Source organism: Maylandia zebra, linkage group LG22 (genome assembly GCF_041146795.1).
Source record: "Maylandia zebra isolate NMK-2024a linkage group LG22, Mzebra_GT3a, whole genome shotgun sequence".
Taxonomy (NCBI): domain Eukaryota; kingdom Metazoa; phylum Chordata; class Actinopteri; order Cichliformes; family Cichlidae; genus Maylandia; species Maylandia zebra.
In genome coordinates, this window is record NC_135187.1 from 6,275,313 (window position 1) to 6,289,555 (window position 14,243).

The 14,243-nt window shown below is 41.8% G+C and overlaps 1 protein-coding gene across 1 annotated transcript in view; it reads right to left on the reverse strand.

Annotated features, from left to right (window-relative positions):
- Positions 1 to 1,004: 1,004 nt before the first annotated feature.
- Positions 1,005 to 14,243, reverse strand: part of LOC101471753 (class I histocompatibility antigen, F10 alpha chain) — a 111,794-nt gene continuing 98,555 nt past the window's right edge. Inside the window, exons 2-7 of the mRNA XM_076878930.1 lie at positions 5,195 to 5,470; positions 3,971 to 4,273; positions 3,362 to 3,472; positions 2,453 to 2,470; positions 2,213 to 2,281; positions 1,005 to 1,862 (exon numbers count right to left, since the gene is read on the reverse strand). Coding sequence (XP_076735045.1) covers positions 2,235 to 2,281; positions 2,453 to 2,470; positions 3,362 to 3,472; positions 3,971 to 4,273; positions 5,195 to 5,470 — 755 coding nt within the window. The 3' untranslated portion in view covers positions 1,005 to 1,862; positions 2,213 to 2,234. The remainder of the gene's footprint in view (positions 1,863 to 2,212; positions 2,282 to 2,452; positions 2,471 to 3,361; positions 3,473 to 3,970; positions 4,274 to 5,194; positions 5,471 to 14,243) is intronic.

Below are 14,243 nucleotides of genomic sequence, written 5' to 3' on the forward strand. Positions count from 1 at the left end.
TTACATCCCTAGAGGAAGCTGACCTTAAAAGACACATTGTTAAAAGGTAATTGGCTGAAATGCTAAAAATGTTAGTAATAGAAGAGTCACACAGCACGTGGTGTAGCCCCATAGTTCTTGTGGTGAAGAAAGATTGGTCTATACAGTTCTTTGCAAGTTTCAGCGCAAGGTGAATGCAGTGTCACAGTATGTGAGTCCCTGACGCAGACATTGCTCCACCCTCCCAGAAGAAGCGTGCGGTTGGACGGAGGTAGGCAGAGTATCTGGAGTACCACTTGGGAGGTGGGCAGGCGGACCCTCAGATGGATAAAAACAGCTGCCATAGCATCCTGCCCGTCTCCCAGGGCCATAAAGGAGGTGAGTCAGTTCTTGGGGCCGGCTGGTTAAACACCCAGTTTGTGCCAGGCTTTGGAGAGCTGACTAACCCCTTAACTGATCTCACCCGAAAGGGTGCCCCAGATCTGGTCGGGTGGACGAAGCACTGCCAGGCGGCGTTCATGCAGTTGAAGGCAGCCCTGTGTAGTGTATGTAAAGCCCCTCTACACATCTAACTTTTTCCTCCCTTTCATTCTACAGACTAGTAGGAGTAGGCTAGCTCCGATTGCTGGGTCTAAGTCCGGCGCTGGGAGTATGTGGTGAGGTGTGGTTTATGGCTCAGCTGCAGGGGAGGGGTGACCCACATGACTGATCCCCATCATCTATTCATGCCTCTCCTTTCTAGTAACCCAGGTCCTGCTGGGTGTGTGGTGTGTGCTGCATACTGTGCTAGAAACATCAGCTGCACAGCCAAGAGTGGAGACAAAAAAACTAAACATTGAACCATCTTGCAACGCTGTGTGCATTGGGTCCTCTGTCACAGGATACTTGATGAACCTGAGCTCTCACTATGACACCTAAGCTTACTGAGCTACTATCACAAGTTGTATTGTACCGAGTCCATTAATATTTAGGCAGTATTCATGAAACTGTACCTAAGTGTGCATTTTATGACAAAGTCACAGAAATTTGGATTATTTGGGACTTTATTGACAACCAAAGTATGAAAAGGAGAGAAATAACAATGCTGTTTTACTGATACATATTCTACTAATTAATTTTTTAAAGTTTACAGACGAATGAGGAAAACCTTAAAATCCTGAACTATAAGCAGAAACACACCCACCAATGTGTTAACATAACCCACACAACCCTCCAGAATCTCAACTTGAACTAAACTCTAAAATCAAAAACCCTCAAAACTTATCTTAAATCAAACAACAGAGACTAAACATCATCTTCATTAATTAAGAAAATTCAGACATAAAGAAATCTGTTAAGGTCTCCTGGAATTCATCATTGATAATTTTTAAATCAAATTTTAAGAAATACACAAGTAAACATGTACAAAATTTAGAAATATATTATGATTCCTTTATCACAGAGTGAGGGAATCTCACCATTCATGAGTGATGAAATAATTTACAAGAAAACCCCACACCAGAAACACTAAACTAATATGTTTGACTGAAGATGAACACACAAAGGTGTAATTATGACTGTACTGAGACTGCTGTGATGCTTTCATTGTTTTTATTGTGTTTTACGTCTCTCCAGGGGGTCACGTTTTGTTAGATCTTTTTTTTTTTTTTTTTTTTTAAGTGACTTTTTTTTTTTTTAACCGAAAACCACATATTCAGAATAATTTAATGCAACCATTATGTCTGTTACAAATTTGCCAACTCATTTTCAAACTTTACCTTTTTGATTAATAAGCATCTGCAACTAGATTTTAGATCTTTTTAACAGATTTTATGATGTGGATATGGAGAACAACGAGCTGACACGTCTTCTCTCAGGTTCTCTTTATCCATCTATCCACAAACCTGAAGATATAAAAAGAAACACTAAATGTTAGGATTGTTCAAATCCACAAATAACATATTTAGGTTCATTAAGATCTAAAATTCTGATTCAATCGAGTATTTACTTCATATGTTTCTGAATGGAATTAACACATTTGTTTTAATATTGTTAAATCATTTCATGAAATGATTTAACAATATTTAAATGAATAACAATAAAATGAAATTTAAATGTATCTTTTTCTTAATATGATTTAAAAGTTATACAAAAGCACTTTTTTGGTTCTATTTAAAAAGGAGATTTTACTACAGCCACTATTGTACACAAGTTTTAAAAAGAGAAAACATGAGACAAATATGAGGTAACTCACTGTGTGCAGAGCTGTTTGTGGTTTAGGCTTGAGGAAGCATTTGCTCCTGGACTTCAGGGTTCTCTACAGCTGTAGGTCAGAAACACAATGTTAGTCCACATCCTGCTCTCATCTGTCACTTTTACAACAATCAAACACAACAGGAAACAGCCCTGAAAGACTGTTTAGATTAAAGTACAGAAACCCTTTTTAATTTAGTGTGAACAAGAGATTAGAGAAAAGGGACAATGTGTAACTTACGAGATGGGGGACGTTTGTCTGAAATAAAAGGGAAAAAAATACATAATTTTAATAATTTGTTATAAATGTTAACACACTCTTTTTTTTCAAGTATTATGTAAGGCATGAACATTTCATGTTTTCATTTTGCAATCAGGAAAAAAGAAAACTTAATTTGTAAAATTAAACCACTTAAACATAGACACTGGGCTTACTCATATGTTTATAGATATGTTCTGACTTTGCCCACAAAATGAGCTCATGTAAAATGATATTATTGAATCAGAATCATTTTATACTCGTAGGCCGTTTTTATAATGAGCTTAGTGACAAAATCAATTTGTGGTTAATAAAATAAAGGAATTGAATAAAGGAAATGCTGTTCTGAAAGAGAAACCTGGCTGCTAAGAAAGAAGAGGGGAAAAAAAGTTTTTTTTGAGCAAAGCAACTGAAACAATTGTGTCTGAGGAGGAAGCTGGAGAAGGCACACCTTCCTAATGTAGGTAAAGGTGTGCGCTTAGGTTATGTTTGTTTGGCAGAAAGAAAGATGATGCAGGAAAAAAAGTAAATAACAGACAAGAAAAAGTGAAGTAACTGAACAAAAATCTACAAGTGGGATATTGCAGAGAAGTTATGAAATAAAATAAACATGATTAATAATTAACAGTTTAATATATTTAGCATTTAAAAGTGCTAGCAACCTGCTGGCAGAGAAAGTGTTAATACTTAAATATTAACCTGAAGACTCAGCTTACACTGCTTTTGGTTGTTACCTGTTTAATCCTGTGTGCATTGTTTGTTTTCTTTTGAAAACTGTTAATAATGACTTCAATTAAGTCATATTACTCTTACTATCATTATTATTGTTTGCACTATGTCATCATTGTTGTTTGCATTACATAAGACAAATCCAAGAAGTTTGTTTCTCACCGGTCCTCTTTTTGTAAATAATGAATGCGATCACAGCGATGGCAGCAAGAACAACAACAGCAGCAACAACAGGGATGATCAGCTTAACATCTGGTCCAGAGAAGGAATTTCCTGTGGATCACAGAACAAACAAAAGGTGAGAACAAAAAGTTTCCAATCAGATAACAATCATGTACAAGAGCTTCGTTTATGGTCACTACATATTTGTCTCACTAATTTTTGTTTTCATTCCAACAATAAAAGTTCTGCCATTAAATTTAATTTCAATACACTGCCAATAAATTTGAACATATGTTTCAAAATATACATTTCCCCCCATTTACTATTTAATCTTCTAAAACTGTCCAATCGTCAGGTAACTACAGAGATTATAATTGCTTAACAATAGCAACACATGAACAAGTTTTATATTTGTCAATGTTCAACAAGAAAAATGTGGTGGAAAACCACAACTTGGTCTGACCTGATTTAGGCCTTAAAATTATTCTGACAGAAAGAAAACCTAAACAAACAGATTACCTCATCCAACATGAACCACAGAGCTATTGCAGTAATTCAAGTGTGTGTTTCCCATGTTTATCACTCATCTGATCCTGATTCCAGACTCACCTTCATTGGTCTTGATCACTGCTTTGTCCAGTTTGGTGGCGATGTCCTCGTTCACACCAGAGAGCTGAAACACACATCTGTATCTGTCCCAGTCTTCAGGTGTGACTGATGAGACATCCAGGTCAACACTCATCTGGAAGGTCCCGTCATTGTTGGTGAGAATCTCTCCTTTGTTCACACCCTCATGAAGCTCCTCTCCATCTTTTTTCCAGACCATCTCGGCTCTGTTAGGATAGAAACCTGTAGCGTGGCAGGTGACTGGAGAGGAGGAAGACTTCTGGAGGAGAGACACTTTGGGGAGATCTGTGGAGTAAAGACAAACAGTTCATTCTTTCTGTATTATTACTATTACTTGTATTTGAGCTGGAGGGGTGCATAGTGCAGACGAGACGTGAAGAAGAGAGTGCAGACAAGGTGGAGTGGATGGAGACGAGCAAGAGTGGAAAGGAAGGTTTACAAGATGGCAGTGAGACCTGCTGTGATTTAATATCTGAGGATGGTGGCACTGAGACAAATACAGGAGACAGAACTGATGATATTAAAATTATCATAAGGAGTGAGAAGGATTAGAAATGAGTATATCAGAGCTAAAACTGTGGAAGATGATCTGCTGTGATGACCAGGAGCAACTTTAAAAGATTATTATTATTATTATTTAAACCATACCTATTTCTTTTGATGTGATGTAGTTTATAAAATTTAATTAAATTTAAAAACTGTGTCAAAATGCCACACGAAGTGCAATTATATTAACCCTTTCACACATAGTGGTCACTACAGTGGACAACTATTCAAAGGCTCTTGTATTTGTGTCAGTGTTGATGGTAAACTTGCAAATAAACCACTACATTGGACACTGATGAGTCACTCCATAGGCAGGGTTATAGTTGTTATAATTGTTACATATATTGTTATAAAATATATTTAAAATATATTTGTTATGTTAGTTTTTACACAGTGTATATTAATTATTCATTTGTCAAATTCATAAGTCAAAATGTTTGTTGTACAACTAAGTGGACGTGTAAAAATACTCTTTGAAAATGAAAAGCACATGTTTAAAAAAAAAAATGAAGTTCAAAAATCTTTTTTTCATGCCTTAAGATGAATAAAAATACTCTGGTTGAGGTTTTCATAATTCATGCATGAAAAGGTTAATTTAATATCATATTAAGTAATAAACTGAGACATAACTTTTAATCTAATTCTGGTCATAGATTTTACCTGTCCTCATCAGAGAGCTCCTCCCATAGTTCACGTACTTCTTCAGCCACTCAGGACAAATCTGGGTGAGGTAGTTCTTCCTCTGTGTGATCAAAGCTCTGTTACTGTCCCACTTGTTTTTGGTGATGACAGCCTGTTGTACAGGAGCGACGCACGTCTCTGTCTTCAGGTCAAAGCTTATGAAGGCCTCTCCATCATAACCAAACTGCATATATCCTTTCACTTCACCTGTTTCATCCCATTCACAGCCGTACATCCACTGGACAATGTGAACACCTGACAGACAAACAGAGACAAAGACTGCAGTGAACCAGAGAGAGGCTGCACTAAAGTCTTATACTGACACAGAGACGTGATCAACATATAGAGGATCTACATTTATGGCTGCTTTTGTCTCAGTGGAAGATTTTTAAAACCAATCATCATTAACAATGTAGATTTTACAGAAAGACACTGGGAAAAAAACAGAATTCATTTTCTCCCGTTAGCACATCTACGTCCTGCCTGCAGAGATATCACTGCACAGTTTATCTATGCTGCTGTAGGTGGAGCAACTTCCTGTGAGCTGCAGGATCAGACAAACACACTAAGATGGATCCTCAGCAGCCGACACTTTCCACTTACTTTCCATCCTCTGAAACTCTGCAGCCGTCATCAGTCCTAAAAAATCCTTCCTGTGAGAAACTAAACACCAGACTGTCCTGAGGTTTTTCTAGAGGTGTCTCTGTTTAATATGATCATGTGACATTAATCTAATCTGGAGTTCTACTTACAGTATTTCAGGCTCCAGCAAATGCTTCATGTCATCATTGATGACGATGCAAGAAATAATTTTTGATAAATCAGTTAATTTCTTGTGCTGTGACCTGACAAAAAGGTGAAAAAGGTTCCTCTAAGATTTTACGACCATGTTGTCAAATTTATTACATTTACTAAGAGCAGAGGACTGAAACAATAACTCCGACTTTGAATTTGACTCCATGCTGGGACACTTTGGTGTTTTTCAGCGCTGTGACCAGATCAGATTTTGCACTAAAAATATTAAAACATTCACATTAATGATATTATTGGATGTGTAGCACAGAGATCTGTGAGCGTCGCTGATGCTGTGATGAGAGCAGAGTCTACAGGTGAGGCCGACACGAGGGACGCCTCAGTGCATCATTACAGGTATTTTCTTTATGTGAACATGTGGAGTTACATGTGTGAGGCCACAGCCCAAGATGTGATCATCTCTGTAATGAGGATGATTTTGGAGTTAAGCGTCATTATTTTTAATTCAGCTCGTTTATTTTGTACAAGGGAAAGTTGTTTTTACCCACAGCAGGATTTAGTCACTTATAGTTTAACGTCAGATTAGCGTCTGAAACCGGACAGAGCGACATTTAAAACGCTGAATGAAACCGCGCCATTCATTCGGCTTAGTGTTCGGAACTGCTACATGCTGCTGTAAAGGAGGAGCTGCTGATGAAGATTACACACTTTTCCTAAGTTTATGCTGAAATTTAAAGCATTTTAAATGATTACAGCATTTTTTCAGACATTGAATGGAGGAAAACAGCGTTTTAGACCCGAACAAAAGCAGAACGGTCTTTGAGAAACAAACAGTCCAAAAAGTTGATGCTGTTCACGTGGACGTCGTGTTTTCAGCGGGAGAAACGTTTCATCGCTCATCTAAATGACTTCTTCAGCCTCAGCTGACTGCAGGTTTCCCCAACGTTGAAACAGGACATCTGCATAATGCCTGATGCTAACACCGCCGACTAACAACGGGCCGCGAGGTCAGTGTCTGATTATAAACACGCAAACTGTCACGATCATTGATCAGTGGCCCTGAGTAACACGTACAGAGAGTTGGCCTCACAGCCCATTGTTAGTCAGTGCTGCTGGTGATCAAATAGGCAAACTTAAGCGATCACTTTACCGGACTGAGGGATGAGTTGGTGTCTGCGCTCCTTCTTCTTTGATTGGAGTTAAACTACAGTGGATGAGAAACACGAGGAGGCCCCGCATAGTTTAGGAAAACGCCTCACAGCTGTCACTGAGCGCCGGGTAAAGCAGCTCAGTGACCGAGCAAGAGCGCTGTTATTTCCGCAGCTCTTAAATGTCGCGCACACCCGTGATGTCTAATGCAGCGTTCAATGACCCCGCCAAAAATGTCGTTTCTTTGGCTGCTCACACGAAGGCTTTCAAACACCACCCGCTGGCGCTAAATACGGTGTCCTGGCGGGGTTTTCACCAACCTTTACTGCATCCTGATTTATTAAATGGCGATTTTTACATCATTTCTTAACCAGACGAATTGGAAAAGTGGCGAATGTTGGCCTAGACGACACCACATGGCTGTGGTCATGTAATTATGTCTGTACTGTGGATGATTTTGGAGATGAGCGTCAGTATTTTTAATTCAGTTCGTCTCATTTATTTTGTACGAGGTTGATTCAAGTTTTTTTACTTGAGGATTTAGTCGCTGTGAGTTTTTTGGGTTAAAGTGAGGAAACGTGTCGAGTTAAAGAGGACGTGAAACAGCACATTTTACAGCTTTGACACAAAATTAAGAGCGTTGGGATTTATTCTGAGAAACGTTGGATTCAAAGTGATTCTTGTTTTAAGTCATTTTCCTGCTCGCTGATTTGTGGTCGTTACAGCACTCATTACGTCACCAGGTCGGCTGGTTGGGCAGCGCTCACAGGAGAGGTGAGCTCATCAAAAACTATAAAATGGCGGAAGAGGCGAGCTCATCAAAAACTATAAAATGGCAGAAAAGGTGAGCTCATCAAAAACTATAAAATGGCGGAAGAGGTGAGCTCATCAAAAACTATAAAATGGCAGAAAAGGTGAGCTCATCAGAAACTATAAAATGGCGGAAGAGGTGAGCTCATCAAAAACTATAAAATGGCGGAAGAGGTGAGCTCATCAGAAACTATAAAATGGCGGAAGAGGTGAGCTCATCAAAAACTATAAAATGGCGGAAGAGGTGAGCTCATCAGAAACTATAAAATGGCGGAAGAGGTGAGCTCATCAAAAACTATAAAATGGCGGAAGAGGTGAGCTCATCAGAAACTATAAAATGGCGGAAGATGAAGCCGACAGCTGTTTTGATGCCCCGCCCACACACCTTACAGCTCAGCTTTGGAGCCAGTGAGGAGGAGAGAGAGTGACCACAGGAAACAGCTGAGAGGATCAACAGGTGGAGCGAGCAGGTGAGGAGAGGGCGAGCGACACCACCTGACGCGTGCGTGAACGCTGCAGGGAGACGGCGAGCGAGTCGAGCTGCTGTCAGGAAGCTGCTGTGGATCCAGCAGGTGCTGACGGTCTGACATCTGAACGTCAAAGTCGTCTCTAACCTGTCGTCTCCTTTTCTTTATGAAGTCTGACAGAAGGTTAGAAAACGAGCAGCTGCACCACCACGACTCAGAGGTGAACTACACCGACTCAACCTGACAAAGATCATTTACTGATCGACTGTTAGCGTCCAGTTTGTTTCTGCTCTTATCGTAGCTGCAGAACAACGATGATGCTGGACTCAGTTATGCTGGACTCAAAGCCTTTGATACACGGAGCATCGTTTCATCTTTCAGCCTTTAAACTAATTTAGTTTCAGTAATTATTTCTCTACATCAGTCAAAACTCTACACAAACAGTAACAGCTGTAATAAACTGATGGCTGCTACATCCACAGATTTAACCTGCATGGAGGAAGAAGACGAGGCGGCTCCGCCTCTCTGCACCTCTTCCTGTTAGTGTTTTATCAGACGAGTAAAATCAGGTGATGTAAAAGGATCTGCGTCACTGGCAGAGAGTTAATCGCAGCACAGCTGACGACACCGCTCTGATTTAGACAAATGAAGGTCAAGTCTGAGCTGCTGCAGTGAACAGTTTCTCCAAAGCTTCCAGATTTTACCTGAATATTAATAAACGTGAACTCATCACAGACGCTCCAAATCTGACCTTTGGAATATCTCCATGAAACAACAGCTTCCATATTTAAGGATGTGAATCACTGAGGATGAAAAGAATGAATCTAAGTCTGATCCCTCCTACAAAAAGAGTTAAAAACAAATTCAGCTCTCTCACTGAGAGGAAGAGTTTTGACTAAAGCAGGAATCTCTGGTGTCCCTGAGGCAGCGCTGGCTCGACGCCTCCATAATAAACCATCAAAGACGCTGACAGGCTGCTCTTCAGCTTCATGTGGACAAACAGGAGACGTCACATTAGAAAAACAGCTCGTATGAACTCGATGTAAACGGTGGGCTGAATGTTACAGATTTCCACACTTTAAACGGCACATTTAAGATAAACTGGCTCAAACAGCTGATCAGAAGCCCCGCCTCCATCCTGAGCGCTACACCTGTTCGTTTCCTCTCCGAGTCGCAGCACCGAGTTTTCCTCGTGTGTAACTTTGTGGATAAAATCCCCGCGAACACGTCGGCCTCTCATCGCCGGGCTTCCTCGTCACAGACTCTCGTCTACAAACACAGTTTGAGCCTCACACTTATTTTATGTGGAACAACAAGGATGTTTGTCCAAGAGGAAATCTGTTTTTCTGGATATTGGTTTGATAATATGATGATGTTGGTAAATCAGCTGTTCCACACAGACGCCGAGCTGCTCTCTGTGAAGAACTCCAGTTAAACATCATCTGTGGCTCCAGGAGATGATGTCACAGCGTATTTAAATATCAGCAACAGTTCAGACTCAACATCTGTCCTGTTCTCTCTGTGACACACTCCCACTGGGAAAACAGGTTTTTTCTGGTGGCTCTAAAAATAAAAACAAATCTATTGGATCTTTATTCCAGAGAAACACGAGCACGTGACCAGATGCAGTTTGTGTTTGGAGCCGTTTGGTGGATGAAACCTGCAGCGACCTGATAAGCATCTGATTACCGACAAAGTTCAAGAAGTTCCTTTAAACTCGTTCATAGACTTGATGTGAAAACGAGCTCGAAGCTGGACTGAAAGCAGACGCTGATGTGAGCTGGAGTTTCTGGAAGAGTCGCCCAGAAGCTGTCGCACGTTTTGCTTTTTGCACTTTTGTTCAGAACTTTTGGTCGAATCTGTGAAGCTTCTGTTGCAGAAAATCTAAAGGTTTTGATTTATTTTGGAAAGATGTTTTATTTGCTCTGAAAACTGAGCGCGAACAAACTAACAGCACCAGCAGAGATATAATGGACCTCGTTGTTTTATGGGCAAAGTTTCACGTCCATCACAGCGAGTATACTGGGATCACAGCGAGTACACTGGGATCACAGCGAGGATACTGGGATCACAGCGAGGATACTGGGATCACAGCGAGTATACTGGGATCACAGCGAGGATACTGGGATCACAGCGAGTACACTGGGATCACAGCGAGGATACTGGGATCACAGCGAGGATACTGGGAGACGTCCCTCCTTTCTTGTGTTTGCTGTGAATTCAGGCCGAACGTTCGATCAGTTAAAGACTCGAAGGATCCTGAAGCTGTTCAAACTCTGCTGTTTGTGACAGATAAACAGATTCAACAGAATCTGTTTGATTGTTTCTTTCTCGGCGTTTCTTCATTTAAATAAATGTTTTTAGACGTTTAATAACTGACATCAAACATGTTTGTTTCCCTGTTTTGTGTTTATTCATTTTCAAAAATAATTTTGTTTTGCACTAAAAACAAGAAGCTGCTGTGGATCAGCTGCTTGGGGTCTTCCTGTGTGACCGCCTGTTATCAGCTGCTTCGCTGTGAGAGGGGCGTGTCGGAGGAGCGACCAATCGGCAGCGGGCGCTCTGACGTCTGCTGACGACAGCTTAACGTCAGCGTCTGAAAGCGGACAGAGCGACGTTTGAAACGTGAATCAAACCGCACGGTTTAAGACGAGCCGCTGATTTTAAGCTGAGCTCCACGTCCACGGCTGCTGCTCCACTGATGACCGTTCAAACCGCGCCTGCTGCTGATTGGCTGATAAGATGTGAGGTCACAGCCAGGAATATATTCAGAGTCAGGAAGCAGACTTTGTTTCACTGACGGCGTCTTCGGCTCGTTGGTGACCAGAGTTTAGACTCGGGTTACGTCACAGCTGATGACGAGCGCGTCTGTGCTCGCTCTGCTCAGGTGAGCCACACAGACAGGTGTCAGGCTCCTCCCCCTCTTATGTCCCCCTGTCTCTCTATCCCTGTCGCACATGTCTGCGATCACTTCCTGTTGGAAGTTTCTAGAAATACACTAAGAGTGTAAGTGGAGCCTTTGACGCCATGTTTGTTCACATTCACGCTCTCTCCTCTTTAACAGGAAGCTCCACAGACTCGAGTCCCGGCGGCGCTCCGTCCTCGTGGCCCTTGAGCCGCTGTGGTTCTGCTCGTGTTATAATAACAGTAACGACAATAATAAAAGTTTAACAGAAACGAGCAGCGCGGTTATTCTCGGCACAGCGTTTCGATCTCGCTGCGAGCGCAGGCCGTGAGAATCACGCCGACGCTCAAACTTCATTTTCCAGCTTTTATTAATAATAATTAATTAGTGCTTGCAGTGATCAGAGAGGTGGAGTGGAGGACGGGTGGAGGCTTAGAAACAACAGAAGAAAAGATGGATGTGCACCAACCAGAGCCTGTATAAGGATTTTAACCGTGTGACATAATAAAACATCACACGGTTAAAATCCTCCAATGGGAGCTGTTTGATGACCTCATCAGCCTCTCACGCTGTGCGGCTCACACGATCGCGTGATCGATCCCTCGGAGAGCTCGTTTACGGCTCTGCAGTGAGGCGGGAGAAGTTATTTTATTCTGTGCATCAACATTTTACAGCTGCGCTTATTTTACTTTTAAATTCTATTTTTAAATTCTACTGTTAGAATGACGTATTTAGTATTTTTTGTTTTTTTCTTTTACTGTCATCTTTTAATCCAGTTTCACAGATAGTTTTAAACCTGTGACAGTTTTTAAAGCCAGCGTCCATGTTGTAACTTATGTTTCGTGCAGGTCGTGTTTCAAGTTTGCTTTAAAGCTGTGCTCTGCTCTGAGTTAGGATTTTATGCCTGCTGTGACCTTTGACTCTTTATTACACATGTAAAGAAACAGGATTAAAAAGTTAGCAGAACTATGAAGAAGTTCTGCTAACTTTTTGTTTTATTTATTTTATTTTATTTTTCTCCTTGTTACTATGTGGAGTGGTATATTCTGATTGTAAATTTGTTGTTTGGTTTGGGTTAGGACTGGAGAGAAATGTTAATATTAGTTTGTTCCCTGATTTTTGGTGCCCACTTGTAATATAAGTTGGATTGTAGATAGGGGGCAGGGTTTAATAAGAATATTTTCTTCTTCCTGCTCCTTTTCACACATGGTTGTAGTGCTTTATTGATAGAAAGTGTGGTTGGTTTGATCTGTTGTACCAAGTGTGAAATAAATAAATAAAATGAAATGAAATGAAAAATGAAGTGACACATTTTTAAAAAAAAAACAGGTAAATATTGGGACTTGGTGCTCTTTCACCTGGAGATGTTCAGCTGATCTCGGTAAGTAATCTGATTACTGCAGGTTAAATCTGTCATGCCTGCGTGTGAACGAGGTCAGCAGTGATTGGCTGTCCTTTCACTGAGACGCTGGCTGATGTTAATTTTACTTCATGCTGGAAGTAAAAAATAAACTCAAACTCCAACGTCTCCATCGTCAGGCTGAGCGCTCAGACCTGCTTCCTGCTGCTGTTAAGGAGGAGCTGCTAATGAAGATTACACACTTATGCTATGATGATAGCGCCCCCTGTGTGCCTGTCCAGGTAACTACATCTTATAATAGATGAATGAGGGTGATTACAAAGAGACATGAAACGGAAAATGTTAGAAGAATGATTTAAAAATTATTATTAAGGGTTATTTTTTTAGACTAGTCTTTAAAATGCCTCAGAAATAATCCTAATACTTTCAAACATTTTATGGGAAATTTTAAACATTTTAATTTCATCATTATTTTCATTGATGATCATTTCAGCCTGCACAAACTTTTAAAGGTCATTTGTCTGTGAATAAAACTTTTAAAAAAGTGCAACCTTGAGGGCCTTGAGGGTGGGCACGTTAACGGCGTCCAGTGGACGGTCTGTGTACTCAAACCTACCTCTGGCGCCGGTGCCCACCTCTCAATTTTAAATCCATGTAGACATTGAGGGCTCTCGGGAGGGGCCGTGCTAACACCTGCTGCTCTCTGGCAGCAGCACCCTGCTCTCCCGTGTTTTAAATGTACCTTAGAACAACACGCAGCAACACTACACATGAGCGAGAAGCGGGAGGTTTGGGGTCTTCACACACCCCTGTTCTCTGCTGGCCATCGGGGCGGGGGGGCTGGAAGGTGTTGGCCGTCCAATTGGGATCTGGGATGCGGGGCCTCCCCGCTGCTGCGGAGCCTGGGGCGGACTGCTTGCCTCCACCCCAGGGGAAAGGGTAACATCTCCTGGGTCTAGGTGCCGTTTCCCCCTCCAGGGGCGAGGGTACCTGGACCCGGGGTATAGAGTTTGTTTGGGGAGTGTGATTGTGTGTACAGTGTCCATGTATGTCTATCCCTACGTTGGGTGAGTGCTGAATATTTGTATATGTGTGCATGAGGGTGGGAATGCATGTTTGTGTCTGTTTGTGCCTTTTTGTCTGTGTTTATATGTCAGGTCGGGTCTTAGACTCCACCTCTCTGGGAACTCACAGGCCCTCCAAAGGCCCGTCTCCCCTCACCACACTCCCTGCCGGTAACTGATGCCCTCAGGGGTCGGTGCGTTGGTGGTTCTTGGTGTCTGGGGCTGGGTGCTCAGGTATGTACCAGCTCATTCCCAGTGACTACTTGGCGGGGCCTGGTGCCTGCTGCCCGGTCAGGCCTCGGGCCTCCGGGCAGCAGGCACCAGGCCTCTGGACCTGCGGCTCGGTTCACTCTGGCACAGCTGGCTGCCGGCAGAGTGAACCGAGCTGCAGGTCCAGAGGCCTTACACTCCACCTCTCTGACATAAACTGTACCCTTATTGGCTTCTATTTCCAAGCACATTGTGTGCTGTCGGTCCTGCTTGCTACACAACAACATTCAATATTTAGTATTCACTGCTG